Source organism: Ogataea philodendri (genome assembly GCF_020536065.1).
Source record: "Ogataea philodendri strain CBS6075 chromosome Unknown scaffold12, whole genome shotgun sequence".
NCBI classification, from domain to species: Eukaryota; Fungi; Ascomycota; class Pichiomycetes; order Pichiales; family Pichiaceae; genus Ogataea; species Ogataea philodendri.
In genome coordinates this window covers 325,284-348,566 of record NW_025764230.1, presented here as the reverse complement: position 1 = coordinate 348,566, position 23,283 = coordinate 325,284, and the positions used below count along the sequence as shown (strand labels likewise).

General features: G+C 45.2%; 22 protein-coding genes across 22 annotated transcripts; 8 read left to right on the top strand and 14 right to left on the bottom strand.

Annotated features, from left to right (window-relative positions):
- Positions 1 to 202: 202 nt before the first annotated feature.
- On the top strand, positions 203 to 1,411 carry OGAPHI_007467 (uncharacterized protein; the record flags this gene model as incomplete). The annotated part of the gene is made up of 1 exon (XM_046208866.1): positions 203 to 1,411. The coding sequence occupies one exon, from the start codon at positions 203 to 205 to the stop codon at positions 1,409 to 1,411; it is 1,209 nt and encodes a 402-aa protein (XP_046057973.1).
- Positions 1,412 to 1,641: 230 nt separating this feature from the next.
- Positions 1,642 to 3,258, top strand: OGAPHI_007465 (uncharacterized protein; the record flags this gene model as incomplete). The annotated part of the gene is made up of 1 exon (XM_046208864.1): positions 1,642 to 3,258. The coding sequence occupies one exon, from the start codon at positions 1,642 to 1,644 to the stop codon at positions 3,256 to 3,258; it is 1,617 nt and encodes a 538-aa protein (XP_046057971.1).
- On the bottom strand, positions 2,166 to 3,218 carry OGAPHI_007466 (uncharacterized protein; the record flags this gene model as incomplete). Its single annotated transcript, XM_046208865.1, has 4 exons — positions 2,166 to 2,396; positions 2,485 to 2,653; positions 2,762 to 3,070; positions 3,181 to 3,218. The coding sequence occupies 4 exons, from the start codon at positions 3,216 to 3,218 to the stop codon at positions 2,166 to 2,168; spliced, it is 747 nt and encodes a 248-aa protein (XP_046057972.1).
- A 16-nt stretch (positions 3,259 to 3,274) lies between the features above and the next one.
- On the bottom strand, positions 3,275 to 4,297 carry OGAPHI_007464 (uncharacterized protein; the record flags this gene model as incomplete). The annotated part of the gene is made up of 1 exon (XM_046208863.1): positions 3,275 to 4,297. The coding sequence occupies one exon, from the start codon at positions 4,295 to 4,297 to the stop codon at positions 3,275 to 3,277; it is 1,023 nt and encodes a 340-aa protein (XP_046057970.1).
- Positions 4,298 to 4,460: 163 nt separating this feature from the next.
- Positions 4,461 to 6,461, bottom strand: OGAPHI_007463 (uncharacterized protein; the record flags this gene model as incomplete). The annotated part of the gene is made up of 1 exon (XM_046208862.1): positions 4,461 to 6,461. One exon carries the CDS (start codon positions 6,459 to 6,461, stop codon positions 4,461 to 4,463), a length of 2,001 nt encoding a protein of 666 aa, XP_046057969.1.
- Positions 6,462 to 6,545: 84 nt separating this feature from the next.
- On the bottom strand, positions 6,546 to 7,343 carry OGAPHI_007462 (uncharacterized protein; the record flags this gene model as incomplete). The annotated part of the gene is made up of 1 exon (XM_046208861.1): positions 6,546 to 7,343. The coding sequence occupies one exon, from the start codon at positions 7,341 to 7,343 to the stop codon at positions 6,546 to 6,548; it is 798 nt and encodes a 265-aa protein (XP_046057968.1).
- Positions 7,344 to 7,442: 99 nt separating this feature from the next.
- Positions 7,443 to 7,829, bottom strand: OGAPHI_007461 (uncharacterized protein; the record flags this gene model as incomplete). Its single annotated transcript, XM_046208860.1, has 1 exon — positions 7,443 to 7,829. One exon carries the CDS (start codon positions 7,827 to 7,829, stop codon positions 7,443 to 7,445), a length of 387 nt encoding a protein of 128 aa, XP_046057967.1.
- Positions 7,830 to 7,912: 83 nt separating this feature from the next.
- On the bottom strand, positions 7,913 to 8,443 carry OGAPHI_007460 (uncharacterized protein; the record flags this gene model as incomplete). The annotated part of the gene is made up of 1 exon (XM_046208858.1): positions 7,913 to 8,443. One exon carries the CDS (start codon positions 8,441 to 8,443, stop codon positions 7,913 to 7,915), a length of 531 nt encoding a protein of 176 aa, XP_046057966.1.
- OGAPHI_007458 (uncharacterized protein) lies at positions 7,970 to 10,419 on the top strand (the record flags this gene model as incomplete). The annotated part of the gene is made up of 2 exons (XM_046208856.1): positions 7,970 to 8,421; positions 8,652 to 10,419. The coding sequence occupies 2 exons, from the start codon at positions 7,970 to 7,972 to the stop codon at positions 10,417 to 10,419; spliced, it is 2,220 nt and encodes a 739-aa protein (XP_046057964.1).
- Positions 8,836 to 9,102, bottom strand: OGAPHI_007459 (uncharacterized protein; the record flags this gene model as incomplete). The annotated part of the gene is made up of 1 exon (XM_046208857.1): positions 8,836 to 9,102. One exon carries the CDS (start codon positions 9,100 to 9,102, stop codon positions 8,836 to 8,838), a length of 267 nt encoding a protein of 88 aa, XP_046057965.1.
- Positions 10,420 to 10,509: 90 nt separating the features above from the next.
- On the top strand, positions 10,510 to 11,724 carry OGAPHI_007457 (uncharacterized protein; the record flags this gene model as incomplete). The annotated part of the gene is made up of 1 exon (XM_046208855.1): positions 10,510 to 11,724. One exon carries the CDS (start codon positions 10,510 to 10,512, stop codon positions 11,722 to 11,724), a length of 1,215 nt encoding a protein of 404 aa, XP_046057963.1.
- Position 11,725: 1 nt separating this feature from the next.
- OGAPHI_007456 (uncharacterized protein) lies at positions 11,726 to 12,172 on the bottom strand (the record flags this gene model as incomplete). Its single annotated transcript, XM_046208854.1, has 1 exon — positions 11,726 to 12,172. The coding sequence occupies one exon, from the start codon at positions 12,170 to 12,172 to the stop codon at positions 11,726 to 11,728; it is 447 nt and encodes a 148-aa protein (XP_046057962.1).
- Positions 12,173 to 12,452: 280 nt separating this feature from the next.
- Positions 12,453 to 15,399, bottom strand: OGAPHI_007453 (uncharacterized protein; the record flags this gene model as incomplete). The annotated part of the gene is made up of 2 exons (XM_046208851.1): positions 12,453 to 13,121; positions 13,198 to 15,399. 2 exons carry the CDS (start codon positions 15,397 to 15,399, stop codon positions 12,453 to 12,455), a joined length of 2,871 nt encoding a protein of 956 aa, XP_046057959.1.
- Positions 12,471 to 13,130, top strand: OGAPHI_007455 (uncharacterized protein; the record flags this gene model as incomplete). The annotated part of the gene is made up of 1 exon (XM_046208853.1): positions 12,471 to 13,130. One exon carries the CDS (start codon positions 12,471 to 12,473, stop codon positions 13,128 to 13,130), a length of 660 nt encoding a protein of 219 aa, XP_046057961.1.
- Positions 14,315 to 15,274, top strand: OGAPHI_007454 (uncharacterized protein; the record flags this gene model as incomplete). Its single annotated transcript, XM_046208852.1, has 2 exons — positions 14,315 to 14,418; positions 14,845 to 15,274. 2 exons carry the CDS (start codon positions 14,315 to 14,317, stop codon positions 15,272 to 15,274), a joined length of 534 nt encoding a protein of 177 aa, XP_046057960.1.
- A 225-nt stretch (positions 15,400 to 15,624) lies between the features above and the next one.
- On the bottom strand, positions 15,625 to 17,340 carry OGAPHI_007452 (uncharacterized protein; the record flags this gene model as incomplete). Its single annotated transcript, XM_046208850.1, has 1 exon — positions 15,625 to 17,340. The coding sequence occupies one exon, from the start codon at positions 17,338 to 17,340 to the stop codon at positions 15,625 to 15,627; it is 1,716 nt and encodes a 571-aa protein (XP_046057958.1).
- Positions 17,341 to 17,421: 81 nt separating this feature from the next.
- On the bottom strand, positions 17,422 to 18,192 carry OGAPHI_007451 (uncharacterized protein; the record flags this gene model as incomplete). Its single annotated transcript, XM_046208849.1, has 1 exon — positions 17,422 to 18,192. The coding sequence occupies one exon, from the start codon at positions 18,190 to 18,192 to the stop codon at positions 17,422 to 17,424; it is 771 nt and encodes a 256-aa protein (XP_046057957.1).
- A 574-nt stretch (positions 18,193 to 18,766) lies between these two features.
- OGAPHI_007449 (uncharacterized protein) lies at positions 18,767 to 21,508 on the bottom strand (the record flags this gene model as incomplete). The annotated part of the gene is made up of 1 exon (XM_046208846.1): positions 18,767 to 21,508. One exon carries the CDS (start codon positions 21,506 to 21,508, stop codon positions 18,767 to 18,769), a length of 2,742 nt encoding a protein of 913 aa, XP_046057955.1.
- Positions 20,124 to 20,576, top strand: OGAPHI_007450 (uncharacterized protein; the record flags this gene model as incomplete). Its single annotated transcript, XM_046208847.1, has 1 exon — positions 20,124 to 20,576. The coding sequence occupies one exon, from the start codon at positions 20,124 to 20,126 to the stop codon at positions 20,574 to 20,576; it is 453 nt and encodes a 150-aa protein (XP_046057956.1).
- Positions 21,108 to 23,143, top strand: OGAPHI_007447 (uncharacterized protein; the record flags this gene model as incomplete). The annotated part of the gene is made up of 4 exons (XM_046208844.1): positions 21,108 to 21,250; positions 21,368 to 21,436; positions 22,044 to 22,298; positions 22,561 to 23,143. The coding sequence occupies 4 exons, from the start codon at positions 21,108 to 21,110 to the stop codon at positions 23,141 to 23,143; spliced, it is 1,050 nt and encodes a 349-aa protein (XP_046057953.1).
- On the bottom strand, positions 21,591 to 22,451 carry OGAPHI_007448 (uncharacterized protein; the record flags this gene model as incomplete). Its single annotated transcript, XM_046208845.1, has 1 exon — positions 21,591 to 22,451. One exon carries the CDS (start codon positions 22,449 to 22,451, stop codon positions 21,591 to 21,593), a length of 861 nt encoding a protein of 286 aa, XP_046057954.1.
- On the bottom strand, positions 22,523 to 23,272 carry OGAPHI_007446 (uncharacterized protein; the record flags this gene model as incomplete). Its single annotated transcript, XM_046208843.1, has 1 exon — positions 22,523 to 23,272. The coding sequence occupies one exon, from the start codon at positions 23,270 to 23,272 to the stop codon at positions 22,523 to 22,525; it is 750 nt and encodes a 249-aa protein (XP_046057952.1).
- Positions 23,273 to 23,283: the final 11 nt, after the last annotated feature.

Here is a 23,283-nt window from a genome sequence, read left to right as displayed (position 1 = left end):
AGTGTTATTTGTAGGGCAAAACTTGACATTACACCGCATAACATGACCAACTCTGCTTTTTTATTTTTCACCGCTCCTTGTACTAACATATTTTTTAGCGTCCGCAATCCCCACAAGTGGTGGTTTATACTACTGGACCTACGTTTACGCACCAGAAAGATTCAGAGTTCTTTTCTCGTTTGTGATTGGTCTTTCCAACTCCATGGCCCTTTGTGCCGGACTGGTTAGTGTCACTTATGGATTATCTGAAGAAATTCTGGCTACCGTTGTTTTACAAAAAGACGGAAACTTTGACGTTACCACGGGAAAAACATATGGCATTTTTGCGGCTGGTATTATTGCTGCCGCAATCGCAACCTGTGTGAGTTCCAAGAATGTGGCCATGTTGCAAAGTGCCTCCAGTGTCTTGAATAGTGTCTTACTCGCTCTTTTCTTGGTCGCTCTGCCGATCGGTGCCTCTCAATCCGACTTTGGACTCAGAGATAGGAGCTTTGTGTTTGGCCAAATCACCTCGTACTCTGATTGGACCAAAGGATGGCAGTTCTGTTTGTCTATGATGGCTGCGATCTGGTCCATCGGCGCCTTTGATGCCTGTGTCCATATGTCAGAGGAAGCACAAAACGCAACGTACGGTGTTCCTTTGGGAATCATTTCCGCCGTGAGTTTCTGCTCGATTGCTTGCTGGGGCTGTGTCCTTTGTCTTGTGAGTTCGATGAAGCCGGATGTCGCGGCTGTGTTAGCGTCTGAGACCGGCTTTCCATTTGCGGAAATATGCTACAATGCTCTTGGCAAAAAGTGGGCCGTTGGCATTATGGCCCTCACTGCTGTCTGTCAGTTCCTGTGTGGTGCTTCCATCCTGACTGCTTTGTCCAGACAAGTGTGGGCCTTTGCCAGAGACGATGGGCTTCCGTTCTCGAGTCTTGTCAAGGTTGTTGACAAGAGACTTAAGGTTCCTGTCAGAGCTGTCATTTTTGCAACCGTTGTGAGTTTGATGCTCGGATGCTTGTGTCTAGCTGGCTCGACTGCTGCCAATGCGCTCTTTTCGCTTTGTGTGTCGGGTAACTACGTTGCCTGGTGCACCCCAACACTTCTGAGACTCACCACTGGTCGTTCCCGGTTCAAGCCAGGCGCGTTCTACTTGGGCCCTATTTTCTCTCCATTGATTGGCTGGACCTCTTGTATTTGGGGAGCATATGTGATGGTGCTGTGTATGTTCCCATCCGTCAAGGCTGTGGAAAAGGACACCATGAATTATGCTGTTGTGATTGCGTCAGGCGTCTGGATCTTGTCGATCGTTTATTTCTACACCTACAAGTACAAATACTTCCATGGTCCAAAATCGAACCTCAATGACGACGACACGACCGAACCGGTTTCTGTGGATCTCGTACTCGATGAGAAAATGGCTTAATACACCTTATCTAGATAACTATACAGAACCTTTATATATCGGCTGATAACCCTTTGCGCAAATAGCTATAAAGCCGCCTGCGCGTTTTCTAAAAGCCGCTTGAGTTGCGGCGCTGCGGTTTTCCCTTTTTTTTTTCTTCTTTGCGTGGACTGCAGCTGATAACAAACATAACAAACTTTGAAGCCTTGCGTATATATGCAGGCTTTGCCCGGTCATCAAAATACTTTAAGATGTCTCATAAACTCACTTCTGTCCTTTCGAACAGAACCATGGCCGGCATGTCGCCGGTCAGGTCCATCGACGCAAAGCATGCTCAGGGCGAGGAAGACCTTCTTGCCGAAATTGGGTACAAGCAGGAGCTGAACAGAACGTTTTCGACTTTCCAGGTGTTCGGCATTGCCTATAGTATTATGGGATTGCTTCCATCTATTGCCTCTGTGACGGGTACTGGTCTAAGTTCTGGTCCTTCTGGCTTTGTGTGGTCATGGATCGTTGCATCCATTTTTATCTTCCTTGTTGGTGTCTCCATGGGTGAGTTGGCTTCGGCTATTCCAACAAGTGGAGGTTTATATTTCTGGACATATCACTACGCTCCGGCGAAAATCAAGGTCCCACTGTCTTACATGATCGGACTTTCCAATTCCATGGCTCTGTGTTGTGGAATGGTGAGTATTGCCTATGGAAATGCAGAAGAGATCCTCGCTGCAGTGTACCTGTCAAAAAACGGAGACTTTGAGATCACCAGTGCTAGAACCTACGGTGTGTTTGCAGCCTGTATCTTCTCCCAAGCCATCTGCACCTGCATCAGCTCCAAGAGAATTGCTTGGTTGCAAACCACCTCGACTGTTTGCAACACGGGTCTGATTGTTCTATTTTTGATTGCCGTTCCAATTGGTACCAAGATCAACAGAAAAGAGTTCAACGGTGGAGAGTTCATTTTCTCGAAGGTTGAAAACTTCTCAGACTGGCCTATCGGATGGCAATTCTGTTTGTCGATGATGACAGCCGTCTGGACAATCGGAGCGTTCGACTCGTGCGTGCACATGTCTGAGGAAGCTCGTAATGCCAGATACGGTGTTCCTTTGGGTATCATGGGATCTATCGGAGCCTGTGGAATCTTGGGATGGTGTCTCATTATCTGTACAGTTGCTTGCATGAGCACAGATGTTCAGTCTGTTTTGGAATCTGACACTGGCTTCCCAATGGCCCAAATCATCTATGACTCTTTGGGACGTCGTTGGGCTATTGCCATGATGTCCCTCATGGCTGTGTGTCAATGGCTAATGGGATCGTCCATCATGACCGCTCTCTCTCGTCAAATCTGGGCTTTCGCCAGAGATGACGGACTACCATTCGCAAACATTGTCAAAGTGGTCGACAAGCGTTTGAAGGTGCCAATTAGAGCCGTCATTTTCTCCTCCATTGTGGCATACATGATCGGGTGTTTGTGTCTGGCAGGATCCACTGCCTCCAACGCCTTGTTCTCTCTTGGTGTTGCTGGAAACTACCTTGCCTGGTGCATGCCTGTGTTCCTCAAACTTACCAGTGGACGCAAACTCTTCACTCCTGGTCCTTTCTACACCGGAGACTTGTTCTCCCCACTCATTGGATGGACTACCTGTGCATGGGGAGCCTTCATCATCATCCTTTGCATGTTTCCTTCGGACAAAGAGGTGTCGAAGACAACGATGAACTACACGGTGGTTATTACCTGCGGAACCTGGCTCTTGTCGCTCTTCTATTACTACGTGTACAAGTACAAGTTCTACTTCGGACCAAAGTCCAACTTGTCACCAGAAGATGTCATTGAAGCAGCCTTGGTCGTTGGAAAACAAGACTCTATGTAAATAGTTCGTTTCATCGTTAGATTAAATTCACATAATTATAAGGAAAAATTCCAACACTGCCGTCCTTAAGTTTCATACCGTTCCACCAGCCAGATTCGTTCTTCTCCAAGATCTTGATACGGTCGCCCTCGCGGAAGCTCAAGTCTTCGGCCTGGGATCCGTGGAAATCATACATTGCAACGCAAAGCTCGGACGGAGCAGTGGTTTCCAACACTTTCAATTGGAGCTTATTCAAAGTGATTTGGTGGAAATTCACAACAGACAGTTGGTCTAGGGTATCCACTGCATGCTTCTGGTTCTTCTCAAACTCTGCGCGCATAGCCACAAAATCGGTGTCGTACTGCAATCCCTCAATGTCAATGTTGAACTCCTGAGAAATAGCAGCACAGCTGTTGTAAAGATTGTAGAATATGCTATAAGTAGCAAAGTACGTCATCACAAAGATCTGGCTCATGATCTGACGAATAATGAGCATGAATAAAGGCAACTCCATCTTCAATTTTGTGTTTAGAAGCTCGTACTTGGTTTTTGCCTCATCCAACTTTTTGGTGACCTCAAATTTCCGTTTGTGCTCTTTCAAAGACAAATCGGGCTTCTCGGAAAGCTTCTTCAGATCCATCTGATACTTCTCGTAATCCATGCTGGCGTAGTTGCGTTCCTTGATGGCTTTGTTAGCGACCTTGATTTGTTTTGACACTTTCTTCAAATGGCCCCCAACACGCTCCTCGAAAAGTCTGTTTTCCTCCTCAATGGCGGGTTGTACAGATTCGTACTGATCCACATACTTGGATGCGTTCTCAAACATTTTTGTTTGCTGCTGGGTCACAATTCCACCTTCCAAATGACTGGGATCACTCAGCTCCCTCATACAAACACCAATTGCAATGCTATGGCTCAAAAGTCTTGATATGGAAATGCGGTGCTTCTGCAAGCTCGACTCAAAAGTCTCAAAGAGCTTATCCAGGCCCTTGATCTGCATTACGATCCGGTCAAACTCAGGATCAGAGATCTTCTCTGACGAGTTGAATCTGTTGATCATATATTGCGGCGCCTATTACTGTCAGCACGGTCAATCCTTAGACACTCACCCTTTTCACCACATTGGTCACATCATACCAGTCAATATCAGGCTTTGGTATGTCGTCGACTACTTTCTGAATAGCTTGGTTATTCATGATAATAAAGTTTGAGCGCTAGAAAATTTAAGCATCGGGATTTCCATCACTCATCCTTTTTTTGCTAGGATGACCGTGGTCGTAACCTGGCCAGGCACTGATCTGGCGTCTTCTCTTTTTTGTATTGTATGGGTTGTCGTTGTTAGCCAACACTTCATCCAGCCTAGTTTTCTCTTCATCAGATATCTCCTGTCTGAGCTTCGAAATGCGTTCTTGCAACAAACTTGTAAGGGCATCCACAAGTTTCCTTGAAAAACTCTTGTCAACAGGCATGTTGCTGACTATGACTGTTCTGAGCTTCTTAGCAAGCTGTACAGCCGCAAGGATGTCATCGAAATTTTTGGAGACGCTCGAGAGGTAGTCTGGCGGATTGAGTATCAGCATCGCAGCATAGTACAGCATCACATGGATGTGCACAGGAGCATATTTTAGTGCTCCCAGAATGTCGTTGTCACTCAACACCAAATTCAACACCGTCTCGGCTGACGAGAGGGCCAGTTCTGAAGAGACTTTCTGGGACTGAACGGGAGACAATTCCAGTTCGTACTCATCGTCGTCTTCGCTCATTGGCCTAACCGGCTCAATTTCTTTTATCTGCTCAGCTTCATCTGAATCGACTTCTTTCCACCGTGGTAGTTCGTCTCCTTCCATATGCAACGAGCGAACTGCAGCTGAATTTATGTGCATTTTGGCAAAATTGTAATAAATAAGGGTACTCTTGCTTGACCATATCGGGGCGTTTGAGAACGGAGAAAGCATAACGGTCCACTGAACCATCCATTTGTCCAACTCCAAATTTGTTTTGAAAGGCAGACCAAACGAAGCAGGAGCCATAAGATCCCAAGCATCACCGTCAAAAACGTTGCTGATAGCTTGGTTATATTCAACTTGTGATACAAGTCTCAAGTTTGCGTAGCTTTCAGATGCTGGTGTATCCTCAGAATTATCATCGATAAGTAACTGGCGACTGTCTTTCAAAGCTTTGTCTTCGTGATTCATCAGAGGCTGTCTATTGAACACCAAAGACTGTTGTCCATCAAGAATGTAGAGCAGATACCATAGTTTCAGCTTGTTCTTATCTGAGACCTGTGAACCTGAAGAGCGGCGGTTTAGCTTTAAAGAGCTCGCAAGCTGTAAAGCCATTCCAGTGTACAATTGACTTTCTTGGAACCAAAAAGCACAGAAGCAAAGTGCAAGCACAGTGTTGAACGACTCAAATTCTGACGTCGGAACCTTCGTAAGTAGCTGTTGGCTCATGTGATGTATAAGCTGAGAAAGGGGTTTGTACAGGCGACCAAGTAAAGGGTGGTGTATAGATGCTATTGCACAAACACTTGCAAGTAAAATTGGCGAATGATCCCACAGCTCCCGGATGGAGTACTGCGATATGCTGAATCCAAACAGCTGGGGTGTGATGTTTGAGTCGAAAAACTGAAATAATTCTTCTGCTTCTCGCATTGTAAGAATATCAGAAAGTGATGTTGGAGAAGCGGAATTTATCAGAACCGAGGCTTCTGATGCTGCTTTATGTAGCGGGGGTCGGCTATGTGACTCTGGAGTTCTCAAAATGGTTAGAATGTTACCAAGCTTGCTATCAAAATCCTGTAATCGGGTCTCGACCGAAGATTGCCAGCCAATCCCAGGTCGCGGGTGTCCTGTTGTTAGTGAAGAAGATACTGATACATCTTGAGCCGGAGGATTTAATATATGTGAAAGCGAGCCGGAGCGAGTTCCGTTACCGTTGGCCGTTTTATCGCCTGAGCTGGAGAGTCTCGGAGGAGGTGACTTCACGATTCTCGAAACGCTTCTGTTCGGCGCATCACCAACAACCTTGTAGCTCGCTATCTTGTATTCGTATACGCATTGCAGGTTCTGAGCTTTGCATCTCTTACAACTCTCGTCGTCGTTCTCTTTCTCACATCTGACCTTACTCTTACGACAGAACGTACATGCTTTGGGTCGCTTTTCTTTTGTTTCATCTTGGTGGACTATCTTGGACGTTGCCTTGTTCCGCGACTCGTTGTCCATTAGTTGTTGTTGTTGCCGTGGGTTGGGCAAAATCGGCAGTTCGCCGGTCATAACAAATCGCGAATTAATATTTTTTGGGAGGGCTTACTCAAGCAGCTTTTTAATAAACTTGTAGCCCGTTTTTAGCATTTCCTGGCCATTGTAAGCGTTCCTGTTGCGTTCATTTGTATCAGGAAGAGACTCCATACTGTAGTCGACCAGCTCCTCCGACTCTGTATCGGAGATCTCAAAATTGCGGAAGGCTCTGTTTAGAGTGTGTGGTTCGTGAGTGTTGAGTGCAAATAGCACTTTGAAAGGGAAAGGCGCCTGCTCTACGCGCGTAATTGGAGGAATGTGTGACTTGTTGGTATCGGCGTAGTTTAAAATGGCAAACATATTCTTCTCAAAATCCTGCTTGTAGGTTTCGAGCTTGGTTGGTCCATCCAGCATCAGATTGACGTTCTTCAGAATGCTGATCTTGAGGATCCATCTTTCCCAGCAATTGGCGAATTTGTCGATTTTAGGTTGAAACGAAATAGAAGATGACTGGGAGTGGGAACGCGAATTCGGTACGCTGCTGCCGTTTGAATGTCTGCCATTCTGTTCAACCTTGCGATCGTAGAATTTCAGCACCATCACGCCTTTGAAAATCATGTTGGAGTCCTGATCAGTAGATGTATGTGCAATCTCGTAAGAGAATGCGTCCACAATAGCCTGTGTTTTAGCTTCGACCAGCTCCTCTAATTCGGGATTATTGACTGTAGGATAGGTCACGCCATAAAAACTTCCCTGCGATGGTTGTACGCATCCAAGTAGTCTATGGAACAAGATCGTCCACAGCACTCCGCGAACGTATTCCGAGGAAGTCTCAAGATCTGCCAATAAATTTAACTCGAAATCCATGGAGAGGATCAATTAAATAATAAAAAATATACTTAGATACACAGGCCTTTTAAATTAGCATGATATCGAAAAGGTTCATTAATAGCAGCCAATGACAAATTAGTGGTGCTCTGAAGCAGCGCGTTCTAGTTCGAGGAATTCCACCAGCTCTTTCTGGCGGATGTATTTGCGTTCGTTGAGCCATGCACGGCGATATATTGGTAGTAATGCGAGAGATGATTGATTTGGAGATGACGAAGGCCCTAATTTTTGTTTATCGGTTTCACCGTTAACAGTGTTGGCGTTTTGCTCGCGCGGAGAAGTCTTGGTTCGCAAAGGTTCCTTTGCCTCCACTATTTGGTTATTTTTGTTATGGAGATCTAATTCCATACCATCCTTGGACTCCTCAAACATCTCAACCTTGCGACGAACATTCTGCCGAACCATCGGGGTCAATGGGGTCGTTGGTGACCGTTTCTGGCCGTTCCGATACGGCGTAGCACTCATGTAAACAAAAACTCGCGTACTACAAAAAAGCAGAATCTTGAATTCGAACAAGGGTTTGTTACCCGGACACTACGAGCAGAAAATTATTTCCCACGCCCACGATTTTCACTTTTTTCAACCAAATCATCATTAACTAAAACATGTCCACCGAGAGAACTTTCATTGCAGTCAAGCCAGACGGAGTCCAAAGAGGTATCTTCCCAGAGATCCTCAGAAGATTCCAAAACAAGGGATTCAAGCTTGTTGGTATCAAGTTGACTTTGGCCAACGAGTCTTTGTTGAGAGAACACTACTCTGACTTGCAATCCAAGCCATTCTTCCCATCCCTGCTGTCTTACATGCTCTCTGGCCCAATCTTGGCCACCGTTTGGGAAGGTAAGGATGTCGTCAAGCAAGGAAGAGTTTTGCTTGGTGCCACCAACCCATTGCAATCTGCTCCAGGTACCATCAGAGGTGACTTCGCCTTGGACATGGGCAGAAACATCATTCACGGTTCCGACTCTGTTGAGAGTGCTGAGAAGGAGATCTCCCTGTGGTTCAAGAAGGAGGAGCTTGTCGAGTACAAGCCAACCTTGCACGGATGGATCTACGAGTAAATTCACCCCCAAGTCCATAGACTTTGGTGTAAACTTAGCTAGCCTCTAGTTAGTGTGTATAGTCTATTAATTGCACCAAATTGCAAATTTTGTAGTTGGAACCCGCTCAGGTGACCGAGACTCCCATTGGCCCAACTTTTAACCATATTAATTATTTTCTTGTCTCATTTTTTTCCAACTTTTCATTCCATGTCGAAAATACCACAGATATATTGTAAGTAACAAGGGTTAATTTACTAACGTCAGGTCGGCAGCCTCGAACGGTGCAATTGATTAGAGCACAGCCCGAGTTCCAGCCGGTGGGCGAGTTTCAACCGCCATCTTTGGAGACTAGATGCTCTGCTTATTCGCCGAACGGAACGCTTTTTGCATACACTCAGCCAACCGGTGTGTCTGTATGCGACTCTGAATCAGGAAAGCTGTTGTTCACCATTTCTGTTCCAGACGTGTTCGATATGCAATTTTCGCCGCAAGGTACGTTTTTGACCACTTGGTCCAAGCCTACCAAGCTCAGCGACGATTCCGGAAACTGGGCAAACAACGTCACCATTTGGAAGCTGGACTTGGAATCTAGTGCTGGTGTTCCTATTCAGTCTTACCTGAATAAGAGTCAGAGCGGATGGAAAGCACAGTTCACTAGTGACGAAACGATTTTCTGTCGTTTGATCAACTTGCATCAGATCGACTTTTATAAATCGCAAGAAGCGGGCCAAAAACCACTCTACTCCATCAACGTGAAGGATATTGGTCAAATACAATCTTTCCAGATGTCTCCTGGTAAGAACCCTTCGATTGCTTTGTTTGTTCCTGGATCTAAAGGCAAACAGTCTTATATCCAGGTGTATTCTTTGCCTAACGTGAAGACACCAACATCCCAAAAGCAATTTTTCAACGGAGAGTCATGCCAGTTTACATGGAACGATCTTGGAACATCCATTCTTGCACTGGTCAGCACAGATGTCGATTCGTCCAACAAGTCATATTACGGTCAAACCACCCTGTATTTATTGGGAATTTCGGGAGCATTCGATCAAAGAATCGCCCTTGATAAAGAAGGCCCGATCCATGACATCACCTGGTCTCCAACAAGCCGCGAGTTTGCCGTGATTTACGGCTACATGCCATCGCAAACTACGTTTTTTGATGCCCGTGGAAATGCAATTCACTCCCTGCCCCAAGCCTCTTCCAACACTATTCTTTTTTCTCCTCATGCTAGATTCATCCTGGTGGCAGGATTTGGCAATTTGCAAGGAGACGTCAACATTTTGGATAGACAAAACAAGTTCAACAAGGTGGCCTCTTTTAAAGCTTCAAACACATCTGTTTGCAAGTGGTCTCCCGATGGACGCTACATTCTAACAGCTACCACTTCTCCACGTCTTCGTGTGGACAACTGCGTGAAGATCTGGCATGTCAGCGGTTCTCTGTGCTACGTTAAGGAGTTCTCTGAGCTTTACAGTGTGGACTGGAGATTCCAGCCTTTGGCTGACTTCCCACCTATTCGTGGCCTGGATGAATCCTGTGCTCCTGATATTTCTGCTGTTGAGTACTTGGCCAAGCGCACTAAGGTCTCATCCGCGTCGGACAAGCCTGCAGGAGCTTATAGACCACCTCATGCAAGAAATCAACCTGCCAAACCAGTCACTACATTGGCTCAGCGTGAAGCTTTGCAACGTAAGAAACAAATCCCTGGTGCTGCTCCAGCTAAGAAGCAAATCCCTGGTGCTGTTGAACCAGCCAAGCCTCAAAAGCCAAAGAAGAAGAAGGAGGAAGAGAAGCAGGAACCTGTGCAGCAAAGCGAGTCTTTAGTCATTGGTGGAGTTATCTCTTATGAGGAGAAGAAAATTAGAAACCTGCTGAAAAAGCTGCGGGCTATCGAACAGCTCAAGCAGAAGAAAGACAATGGTGAGTTTTTGGAGGATACCCAAGTTCTCAAGATCCAGACAGAGTCTCAAGTCAGAAAGGAATTGGCTTCGTTAGGCTGGTCCGGATAAATTAGCATCTGTCAAGTCCGAATCGGGCAAAGCCATGAATTTTCGTAAATCAGTAGATTAAAATAATTTGGGGAATATTATTTAGACTATATGGATTCATCTTTAGGCGGCAGTTCTGCCCGTTTACAGGATCCCAAACTCCTCAATTCCATAGCTGCGAGTTATGAGTACTCTAATTCCATTCCTTTGAAGATATGGTTACGTTCGGCTACAACTATGCTCAAACATGGACAGTACTACGCCACAGACGGTAACTTGACGGAGACGTATGTTCTGTATCTCAGGTACGTGGACTTGTTAGCGAACCGGCTCTACAAGCACCCAGAACTGAAGAACTGGAAAACTTCCAAAGATGGTGCAATCAATCGACAAACTTATCAAAATATGTGCAAGAAGATGCCAGAGATAATGAATGAGGCGGAACGAATACGTAAGCTTCTGGACGCAAAATACCTTGAGCAGCAACAAAGACAACCACGTCCATACGTTCCGCGACCACGTGCAACCCCAATGGCAAAACGTTCTTCTGAATCTAGCCTTTCGCTTTCCCCAGAGCCCCAAGAAGATCTCAATGCTTCTTTGGCTTCCAAATTGCGCACCTTGTCATCCAGCAGTGCTAATAACTCTCAGATCAAACTTGATATATCATACCCTAATGAGTTTGCTATCGAATCGGAGACTGAGCCTCCAGTGCTTCCTAAAAAACCGATCTCCTCATCTGCAGCTGTTCACAAAACTGTGAATTTTACAGAAGGAGGATCTCCCCTCCGCACCGTCTTTCTCCCTCCGAAACTAGTGGATGAATTCCTCACTATTGCCAAAAAGAACACGTCCAAGAAGCTTGAGACATGTGGTATTCTTTGTGGTAAGTTGAATCGAAACGCCTTCTTCATCAATTATCTTGTCATCCCCGAACAGGATTCTACGCCAAACACTTGCAACACTAAAAATGAGGAAAAATTATTTGATTTTATTGACAACCTCGATCTATTCGTTCTTGGATGGATTCACACGCATCCAACGCAATCATGCTTTCTCTCATCAGTCGATCTGCATACACAAAACTCATATCAAATAATGCTTAACGAAGCAATAGCAATTGTCTGTTCTCCCAAATTCGAGCGCAAATTGGGGATATTCAGACTGACAGACCCTCCTGGAATTCCAACCATTACCAATTGCAACTTATCAGGTTTCCATCCCCATGAGACCGATAATCTGTATGTTGAATGTCACCGGACAAACTCTGACGGCGGACATGTGGTTCTAAAAGATCTTCCATTTGAGATAAAGGATCTGAGATGACCTACTCGACAGTCATCTCCTCTGAGACTTCTTCATGCGCAATACTATCCTTTTGATCGTTTTCTTCTAATTGTGTCTGGAGCAATTCCTTTTCCATGACAAGTCTAGCAGGCTCTTTTGCTTGATACTCGTTCACTTTCTGGACGAATTTTTCAAGGTTTGTTCCTGCAGCTGCATCAGCTTCGAGTTGAGTGTAAGGGTTTTTACTAAGATCTTTGACTCTTCTCTTGTGGATTTTGCCCTTCAAATGCGCGCCTAGGGCTTTGTTATCTTGAAAATATTTGGAACAGTGAATGCAAAAATATTGACCAAGTCCTGGTTTGGTCTCATCTTGTGGCTGGTGCTTAAGACGCTGGATAGATTCAACAGATGAAAGATCCCCGTGGATCTGGTCGAGATCTCTTGTTCTCCGTTTAGTCTTGTATCGTTTAACAGAATACCGTCCCATAATAGATAAATGAGCTTGAATAAATTTTTTTGAAATAAAATTTGATTTGTGGCGCGTTATAGCAAATCAGGAAATATGGGCTGGTGTCGTGGCGCATTAACTATTTGGCGCTTACGACTCCATCCACTTCGGCGTATTTAATTTTTAAATTTTCGAGGGCGTTTACACACTTTTTAATCACGTGACCCATACCAGGGCAACGCCATTAAAAAATTTTGCTCTACATTATAATTACTAATCTTTGAATATCTTTAAAGTGAGTGCTTCGCCCTTGTCATATTCAAACTAACCTTTCAGAATGGCTAGAAGACCAGCTAGATGTTACAGATACTGTAAGAACAAGCCTTTCCCAAAGTCTAGATACAACAGAGGTGTCCCAGACGCCAAGATCAGAATCTTTGACCTTGGAAGAAAGAAGGCTAATGTCGATGACTTCCCACTCTGTGTCCACCTTGTTTCTAACGAGTTGGAGCAGTTGTCCTCCGAGGCTTTGGAAGCTGCCAGAATTTGCGCAAACAAGTACATCACCAAGGTGTCTGGTAGAGATTCTTTCCACATGAGAGTGAGAGTGCACCCTCACCACGTTTTGAGAATCAACAAGATGTTGTCGTGTGCCGGTGCCGATAGACTGCAACAAGGTATGAGAGGTGCCTGGGGTAAGCCACACGGTTTGGCTGCCCGTGTTGATATCGGACAAGTTTTGCTCTCTGTCAGAACCAAGGACTCCAACAAGGATGTTGTCATTGAGGGTTTGAGAAGAGCCAGATACAAGTTCCCAGGTCAGCAAAAGATCATCATCTCTAAGAAGTGGGGTTTCACTCCTCTTAACAGAGCTGAGTACGCTGCCAAGAGACAGAACAACGAGGTCAAGGACGATGGTGCTTACGTGAAGTTCTTGTCCACCAAGGGTAACTTGGAGGACAACATGAAGCAATTCCCAGAGTACTTCCTTGCTTAAGTAGGTAATGAAAAGTGTATCTGAACTTGAATTTAAAATTAATCTCTATTAATACATATCCTCACACTTCGGGGCTTTTGCGAAGGTGTTGCTCCTCTTGCCAAGTCTTTAAGGCCATGTCGTAATACTCTTCTTGTGATATGAGCCCACGCCCAGCATCGCAAACGCGCACACCCTTGACCCAGTCGCTCTGCCAGATTTGGTAAGACCGCATTCTATATTTGGGGTCTGGGTTCAAGATGTTGTATAGCACATAGCGGCGCGAGCTAGCGTTGTGACCACTCGAAATAGATTCTATCTGGTTGTATGAGCCCTTTCGCACAATCTTGAACTGTTTATGTGCCGTTCTGGATCTTGCTGTGTAATCATAAATAGCCCGTGTGGAAAGGAAATGTTCGTACCCTTCATCGACCGGCTTTGCAGCCTGCCATGCATAGTTGCCATAAAGCATCACCAGGTAAATAATTCCCAATGACCAAATATCAGCCAGCCGAGGATCATAGGTGCCTTCAGGGACGAACTGCTCAGGGGAAACGTATCGCTCGGAACCACAAGCACCTTTAGAATATTGCACCTTGTCTTCCCAAGCGGTCTTGAACACGGCTGAAGTGCCAAAGTCAATAATCTTGAGCTGCCCTCTTCGTGTGAGCAGCAAGTTCTCCACTTTCAAATCGTTGTGCGAAATGCCAACCGAATGAAGATATGTAATGGCGTTAAGAATTTGTTTGAAAAAACAATCACATTCGGTGACCTCCAGCCCATTTGTCATGGCAATCAGCGCAAAAAGATCACCACAAGGAATAAACTCCATAACTTGAGAGTACGTCATAGTGGTCGGATCCACCATGAGATCGTAAACGTTGATGACTGCCTGGTGAGTCAAAGAAGACGAAATCATAAACTCAGATGTCACCCGGTTTGAAAAATGATGCAGAGATTCTCCAGTACGTTTCTTGAGCTGTTTGATGGCAAATAACGCTTTGTTCTTCTTACCTGATGGATCTGTGACGGCAGAGATACAGACAGTACCAAAAGATCCCCTTCCAACAACCCCACCGATGTGACCGTATTTCGCACTCAAACTCATCTTCTTACTTCCTACCGTCTTCAACTTCTCTTTGAACTTCTCTGGACGCTCCATTTTGTCCATCATCATGTTCATTAAAGTGAGTTGGTCCTTACCAATGATGGGCTCAATTAGCTCATCGTCGGCATCATCATCAAAATCATCATCATCCTCGTCGGAGTCGGAGTCGGAGTCGGATCCAGATTCCTCATCTGAGTCGTCGTAATTCCACCGATAGTTCTTCGGATCACTCTTGAGCTCCATCAGCTGAATTGAATAGGAGTCCGGAAGCAAGCTAACACTATTTTCAATGCTAACAAATTCGTCATCCTCTGGCTCACGCTTCTTGGTCCAACCCCACCACGTTTTTGTATTCTTGGAGATATGTGTCTTGTATTTCGTATAATCGTGTTCATGCATGGATCCATCAGGAGAAATCTTGAGCCTTCCGTTCTTCAACTTGACAAGATTCTCTCTCTGTGTCTGGAGATGAATTTGTGAGTAAGAACCAGATTGTGTCTGTTTCAGAGCACTATAATTATGGTGGAAACTGCTTTCAGAATTTGCAACCGAAATAGAACTTGATCTTTGACGGGAGTTCGCAGAGTTGCTTCTTGACAAAGGAGGCGATAGTGACTCTTCAGAAAGATTTGACCCAATAAATTTCGGAATATTCTTGACGGAACGAACACGAGCAGGTTGGGAAAGAACGGATGAGGTAGAGGAACCAATGGATGCACTGTTAGGAATAGGTGGAGTAGACTGTCTAGCGTGTCTCTCTGAGGACTCAACCGCCTCGTCTAGATCGTTCTCGGCTAACGGTGGCATCATTTTCAGTCTATTCAGGGACTCCACAAGATCAGTATTTGAAAGTGATTTGTGCTCATTAACTGCCTCAAGGCTCGGGGAATTTGTTGAAGATGTAGTAGACATGGGTGGGGAAGAAGCCTTCCTAGAGTGTGGCACAGATGCGGTTCTCTCAGGCTTGTGTGTTGGGGGGTCATGGGAGACAAATAAATTCTTAAGCTTATGGCTCATCGATGAGGTACGACCACGGCCTGGCACACCTTGGGAATAATCAGCAACTGAAGAATTTGAGATTGTCTGGTAAAGGGAAAAGTCGGAATCGTCCCTATTGATCATCACGCTGGGTTGAACCCTTGGCGACTCAGAGGGCACGCCCTGTTTCTTAAACAGCGGCATGAAAAAGATTCCAAAGTCTGGAAAAATGCGTTGTATACAATGTATACAGGCAGCAAAAGACTAAGGGGTCACTCAGTAAGCAGAAAAGGAAGGAGTGCCTTGTTTTATCGGGCAAAGTCAATCAATTAGATTAATATTTGTATTTTTTTTTTTCTTGCCCTGTCTCCGCCACCGTTTGTGAAAACATCCGTGCACGGAAAAAACAGAATAAATATGTACTATTGATCATGGCAATTCCGGAGCCTCGGCACGATGATCAATAAAGCCGTGCTCTTGCTCAAACATGTGGACCTCATCCTCAACTTCTGCTGGGGTTGGAACATGTTTCGTGCCATCTAATAGACCAGTCACGTGCTGCAAATCAGAATTGGTAATCTGCTCCCAAAACTTACCAATATCGGTATTCTCAACGTTACCGCCAAGGTAATGATGCAAAGCCGCCTTTCCTCTATCCGTATTGCAGTGAGCATAAATATTGACATCCACTGCCGTGTGGCCGTGAGTAGACCAGCCAACTTCTGCACGAACCGAAACCATTTCAACAAAATGATCATGTGCAGACTCTGGGTGATTTATAATATGAGAGACCTCGTGTTCCGTGTAGTCAAGTATTCCTAGATCGGTCTCAAAGATCTCGGTCTTGATGAACTCCTCCAACTCAGATTTGTCCGAAGTTTGTTGTTGGAAAGCAGAAAACTTCTTAGCTAGGTATTCACCCGACTTGGTAGCGTTGAGCAAAGCATCTGGTTTCCATCGGTATTCAGGATAGTTGGAACCAATCTGGAGACCAACTGCTAAACCTCCCGTTTCGTGGTCAGAGGTGGAAACCATGAAAGTCTCTGTCTCTGCACTATCAATGTAGTCGATGACAGTTTTGAAGGCTTTATCGTAAGCCAAAACCTCACGAACCTGTGCGGCAGGATCGTTCGAGTGACCAGCGTGATCGATTCTCGATCCTTCGATAAGCAGGAAAAATCCTTGGTCGGAATCTTTGGTTGCCTCAGTCAAAAGAGTCAATGCTGTTCTGACCTCCTCGTCCAAGCTTGGGTATTCATTTTCTTGTCTGTCGATATCATATGGAATATTATAGTAAGCAACCAGAGCAAGCAATGGCAAAGACGCATTAGCTCCGAGTTGAAGCTGATCAAATTCTTGTTTGTTGGTGGCAACGGTAAAGTTTGAGTTTCTTGCTTTTTCCAAAAGATCAACCTCATCGTCTCTACATCCTTGAGGATGAGAACCTGGAAGATAGAAACACTGACCACCTCCAATCATTAGATCTGTGACTAATCCCAGCGATGTGTCATAGCCTAACTGGTGGTTTGCAATCAAAGACTGCATGTATCTGTAGTCGGCGTGTGCATTGAACGAAGCAGGAGTAGCATCAGTGATACCTGTAGTCACCACTAACCCTGTTTTGTAACCTTGAAGCTTCAGGGCTTCTAAAATGGTACCGCACGGCTTCTTGTTGCCGTCGACGCCAATAGCCCCGTTGTAAGATTTTAACGAACAGGAAAAGGCAGTTGCACCAGCAGCAGAATCAGTAATCAATGATGACAAGCTCCGAGTGCGACTCGATCCAATGAAGTACTTGTCGAGTGTGAGGACGTCATCGATATCGAGCTTATCTCTATATTGTCTGAAGTAACGTGCCATATTGATCGATGCAGGACCTGTTCCATCAGTCACCATCATAATTATGTTCTTTTTTCCGCTTGTCAGGGCATCAGAGTCGACCGGTGACTCAGTATCTCTCGAAACCCGACCGTAGTTTATGAAAGAGATAAAAAATGAGTAGCACACAAGTAAAATCACAACGAACTTCAGCTTGCTGCTGTTTTTGGTGGTTCTCCTTGCCGTATATGACATCCCGCCGTGTTCGTAATCCAACACGGAATCGACAGAGGCCCACGACTTGTGTTTTTCCTGGGACCGTTGCATGTTTTGTTTTATTTTGAACGTGCGCACAAATTTGATACCAATTTGGGGAAATTGGCACACCCTTGCACCGAGCTCAAGTGGCTACTCGGCGGCGTCAGCTTGCTGTTCGTTTGCTGCGTGTTCCTCGGGAATCTTGAGGCTGTGGTGGTTGTATTCGTTGCTCTGGATGATTGTGTCGACGATGTAGTACTGAAAGCTGTTCATGATTAGAGGGAACAGTAGCATAACGAAAGCAACTTGTAATCTAGGCACGGAATCGGACCACGACAACAGCCAGTAAGCGAAGCGAACTAAAAATGGGCAGGCGACAAGGAGAATGTATATGATAAGCTTCATCGACACCAATCCAACGAAATAGAGGGCAAGTTGCTTCGAGTAGTAAGAATATTTTGGAGGATTGCCATATTCGCCAGACTCTATGCCCTCAATCCCAGCGTTGCGAGCCAGCTTGTAAATAACATGCAGCAGTCCCCAAAGAATGGGGATTCCAATGGTTGTGTCGAAAAGGATATTAAGAAAGTAGTAGTCGCATGGGTTATCAAAGTCTTGATTTGGGGGCTCGAGCGGAGTTGAAGGTGGCGACCCCGAAAGATAGTAAGGCGATGTGTGTTGAGAAAGATTTACAAACCATTCGTCTGATCTTCCACCCAATATGCTCATAAACACGTTGAGCATGTGGATCCCCAGTGCCCCTATCACTTGCTTAGACACGTCGAAAAGCCATATTTTCCAAGGCCTTCGGTTGGGGTATTCTCTTGAGCGCTTCCATACCAAAGAAAGTAGCGCGCAGACGCCCATGAAACCTTGGACGAGGAGCGAAAATGGGCCCAACAGCTCGCACTTGTCAGACATGTTAAGAACAATTAATTTTAATTAGCACAGCCGTGTTTAATATACACCAAAGGAACGGAAGGAAAGCCCAAAGGGCATTGACCTGAAGCCCAAGTTTAGGATTATCGCAAATGGAAAATACAGTAGAATGAAGTGAAAAAAGTCACAGACGCGGAAGATACATAGAGATGGCGCCAAATTGATCATTTGCTAGCCACATTGTAAATCCGGTTTTCAATTCCCGATTTATAGAGAATTCGTAAATATTCCAACTTATTATTTTACTTTATTTTTATTACTAATAATATGGCTGAACCAGCGAAAGAAAGTAAGTTGTTCTCCTCAGGCTCTAACATCAGACAAACCTAAGCCTTGCTGTGTCTGCTTGGATGAAAAGCAGCAAAGAGACCAGTGCCTGCTGACAAATGGTTCCGACTCTGAAAATTGCCAAAGCATCATTTCGGCTTACAAAAAATGCATGAAAGGTTACGGATTCCAAGTTAACTAAGTAGTTTGTTACTAGATGCACTTCTGTACATAAGAAATAAACACATGTATATCACCGTCGTATATATCTAAGTGTGCTTCAAACTGTTTACTCAATATAATTGGCCACCATCTGGCTCAACTCGTCATCGCTCGATCTCACCTGACTTTTCATCATCACACCTTTCGAACTGCTTGCCAACCTCACAATAGCAGCAACCTTGTCTCCACCGATGCTCTTACCAAACAGCTTAAGAGTATGACTCGAGCTTGATGTGACTAGATCGGTCGATTCTGCTGGCATCATGGACATGGTCTTGATCAGCTTGGTCACCACATCCTGCAAATCGGTTGTGGCAGCATCTCCAAGATTGAAAACAGCGACGTTCTCATGCTCCAACTCGTCCCATGCGTGTGTGAAGTTACCAGTAAATGCTGGGACAATAAAGTCGCCAGGAACCACAGGTAAGTCTTCAATTTGATACTCGTCTGGGAATCCTTCCTCGTCCTCAGCAGCTTCACCAGTAGCCGGATCGACATCCTTTGTGGTGTAAGATAGGGTGTTTGCAATGGAGGTAGGCACAGTACCTTCTGGTCTGTTGAAAGAGACGTAAATTGATCCACTCGAGTTGATTTTCAAAACGTCGATTGGCATGAGGAATTCCTCCGTGTACTCCTCGTTTTCTGGTTGGGCCACCACAGAAACGTCTTCCAGTTGGATTTCGCTCAACGTGTTCTTCACGTCGTACTGAATCACAACGTGGCTCTCGAAAATGTGCTTGACAGCGGTCACCACAAATTCGGTTTCCTTTTCGGTCAGTTCCACAACACTGGATGAATGCAAAAGCTGTCCGTAAGCTGCAATTTCCGGAATAGCAGCAAACTCTTGAGCGTACTGTTGTTGCAAAAGAGTGTGTCTGGCGGACTCGGAAACCTTCTCTTCCTCTGAAGAGTTGTCTGCAGCCTGAGCAACTGGTTCTTCGTAGATAGTGGTCTTCTCCTTGAATTCAGCAGCCTTGGCCTCCTCCTCGGTCATTGTTGGAATAGCCTTGATGTCGAATGGATGCACAAATGTCTCCTTGTCAGCGTTACTGACGTATAGAGCCAACTGCTGTTCCAAAATTGGAAGAGAGTATTTGAAAGTTGGAGCAATGAAGCTTTTGGCCTGTTCAATGTCCTTGGTAGACAATAATTTTAAAGACAAAGCAGCTCTATCTCTAACCTCGTCATCAACATCCTGTAAGCATCTCTTCAAAAGAATTTTGATGCTCTTGGTGATGGACTGATCTCCGATTAAAGCAAACTTCGACAAAGCAATGACGGCTGAAGATCTGACAATCGAGTTTTCTAGCACAACACGGTTGTAAATGTGTCTAATGTAAAGTGTTGGATTGGAAGTTTTAGGACCCTCATCTCCCAAAAGATGCAAAACTCTGACAGCCAATTCTGTGTATTCACAGTCTTCAATGAATTCGCACAACATCTCCAAGGCAAGCTCTCTGGACTTAGGAATGAACTTGATGATATCGAAAATGGCCTCAATAATAGAATTTTTGAAGTTGAATCCTCCCTCGTCTCTCAACACATCGTTCAAGAAGTTCAACATCGATTTGTGCTTATCTGGGAATTTCAATGACAGAGTTCTAATGGCATCAATAACAATGATCTTGAACTCGTCGGAAATGTCATCCATGAATCCACTGATAGTCTTGACCAATCTATCGACGTTTTCAGAATTTCCTGTTTTCAACAGAGTGGTGATAGCGTATGTGGACACTGATCTGTTCGAGTCGTTGATCAAGGACTCGAGCTCCAGGTTGCACACCATGATTTTCTCTGGACTCTTCATAGCAATCTTGTTAAGAATTCTAACTGCTGCGAAACGAGTCACAGTTCTTGGGACACTCAGCAATGTTTGAAGAGTGTTGATGGCTTGCATCTGTTGCTCTGGCAAGAACTTAGGCAAAGAAAGGATGGTCCTAGATGCTTCCAACTCAACCATGTCACTCTTGTTCTTCAACCAACCTGGGAAGAATGGCCACAAAGTTTGGGTGAGATGTGAGTCTTCTTCGATCAATTTTCCAACGTATCTGATCAATTGGACCGTGGCAAGAGAGCTCTTCAGCGGCTGTTGTGTGTTGAATTGTTGGATCATCTTCATTAGCGCCATTTTGTCGTGGTCTCTCAAATGGTACAACAATCCTAACGCGTGATATTGGTAGGTGTAGGTTGCTGTCAAAAGCTTGTTAACACCGTAATGCTCATGCATAGCATACTGAGTTTGTGGGAACACTTTGTTGGAAGTGATTGCCTCCTGTGTCTCGTTTGTCCATCTTCTGACGACGTCTTTAGCAACTGGAAGGAGGTGGTACGACGAAACAAGAGCAGCGGACGAAACGTTTGGATTTTTGTCCACAACACAGTTCTTCATTGCTCTCTCAGCAGCATGAATGGTACTACCGTCCAAAACACGCGCAAGTGTTCTCACTGCATTAGGCTTGTATAGAATATCACCTCCTTGGATGTCTTTCATGATCGAAGCCGTCGCCATCAAAATATCGTCCGACAATGAACACAATTCCTTGATAGCCAAGTAGACCAGTTGTCTGAGAGAACCATCGTTGTGGTGGAACAACTTGGAGGTGGAAAAGAACAAGTTGGTGGCCTCTGTTTTGGGGAACGTCTCGCCGGCATACAGGAGTCTTAACAGCCGTGACAACAACAATCTGCACCGTTTTGCTTGGATCGGACTGGCATTGAACGCCTGCAAACACTCCTGGTACACGGTCATTTTGTCCGGCAGCGTGCCGGAGTCGATGTCCTCGAACTTTTTGTAAGTATGGGTGGACATTGGCAAAACAAATACGTGGAAAGAAAAAAATGAAAATAACACAAAATATGCTAAGCAAGAGAGTAAGCAGAAAAAATATCGTTTATTGGATCATCATGAGTAGCTGTGAAAGACAGGCTTTAGTAGCCGGATCGTCACGAAGTAGCGACGAAAACATGTCGTTCTTTAGTGCCTCGGGTAAACGCTCCTTTAAAGCAATACGGGCTTCTGGATTGTCAGCCAAGCGAGAGTAACACCTGATCACGTGCTTGAGTAGACGGACGGTGGGGTTGGCAACAAGCTGGTCAATCATGAGCTTGAGCACGCTGGAAACAGCTTCGAACCGGTCGAACGTTTGACACGTGTATGCAAGTCCCGAGTCATCCATCAGGATCTTCTGGACAATGAAAATGGCCACTGTTTTGGAAAGCTCTGAGGACGATTCCATGATTTTCAAACATAAAGGAATAATTTCTGTTGTGAGTAAGAATTGAATCACTTCGCTGGTATCGTTTTTCACCAAGGCGCCAATCACACCGAGAGAAGTAAGTCTTAGGTATTCAAAGGGCCGTTGTTTCGAATTGGTGTTCAGAAATGGATACAAAAACAGTGGTATTTGGGCATTCAAGAAAGGTGTACGGGTGTCGGGATGCGAGGCGACGCATTGCAACAACGCAAGGGCGTTGCAGACTCTATTGGAAGCTGGGGTAGTTAGGTTTGGAGGTGACAGCATCGGGTACACAGCCACAATTTCCTCCAATAAACTAGTCATGACACCAAATGAATTCCACAAAACAAGGGCCAAGTCATCGTATAATTCCCGCTTTTTGCCGAGTTCTAGCAACGCCTGCTCCTTATTGGGGCCATAAACCAGCTCAACAATCCACGTGTACACTTTTTCGTCCGCCAGCGCCTTTATTGTTTTCGCCTGATACGAGTGTTGGGGATCGTCTGCTTGGAACATAATTAAAAAATTTCGCACTAGGTGCGGGATTATAAGCGAGTATATAAGAGGAGTAAAGTCCTCAAAAATAACTAAACGGAAGGCACAACGTAACCTGTTCTTTCGCGAGTCTCATCAATGAACTTCCATGGCTTGCCCTGAGGGCCTCTAACCATGACGTCCATTCTGGCACTGTCATTCTTGTCATTCTTATCACCAAGCCAAATATCAGCCACTGGCACAAAGTCGAAACGGGAATAGATTGGCAGATTCTTGATGGCACTGCTTTCCAAATACGTTATGCTATTGGCTGGGTCGATATGATTGGTGAACATATAATCCATGAGCGCGCGAACATTACCCTTACCACGGGCCTTTGGGGTAGATCCAAGATACACAAGAGTCCATGTGTTTTCTCCGTCAGGATCAACGGACATGATGTTTTCAAAGTTCTCGTGCAACACTTTGAACATCGTGCCAAAGATTCTCTGACGGCCCTCAGCGCCTGTCATCCATGCCAATCTAGCAAATCCGGATCTGACAAGCGTCAGGTAGTCGTCCAACTCTCCCGAATTTGGGTGGGTGAAAACGGCAACCGTCTCGAAGCTGTCAGATTCTTCGTGATCGTCACCTTTAATGCCGACAACGAGTCCTTTGAGAATGTGGGAGTGGATGTAAGCCTCGTACATGAGCAAGTCACACTGTTTCTTTAGTTCAGGATTATCTTCCAAGTGACGCGAAACAAATTTTGCGACATCGTCATTATCGAAGGACTCGTACAGCGTACGAGCGGCCTTCTTGCAATCAGAGTACTCTAGAATCTCAACCTTTGGGGTCTTCATGATAAAAAGTG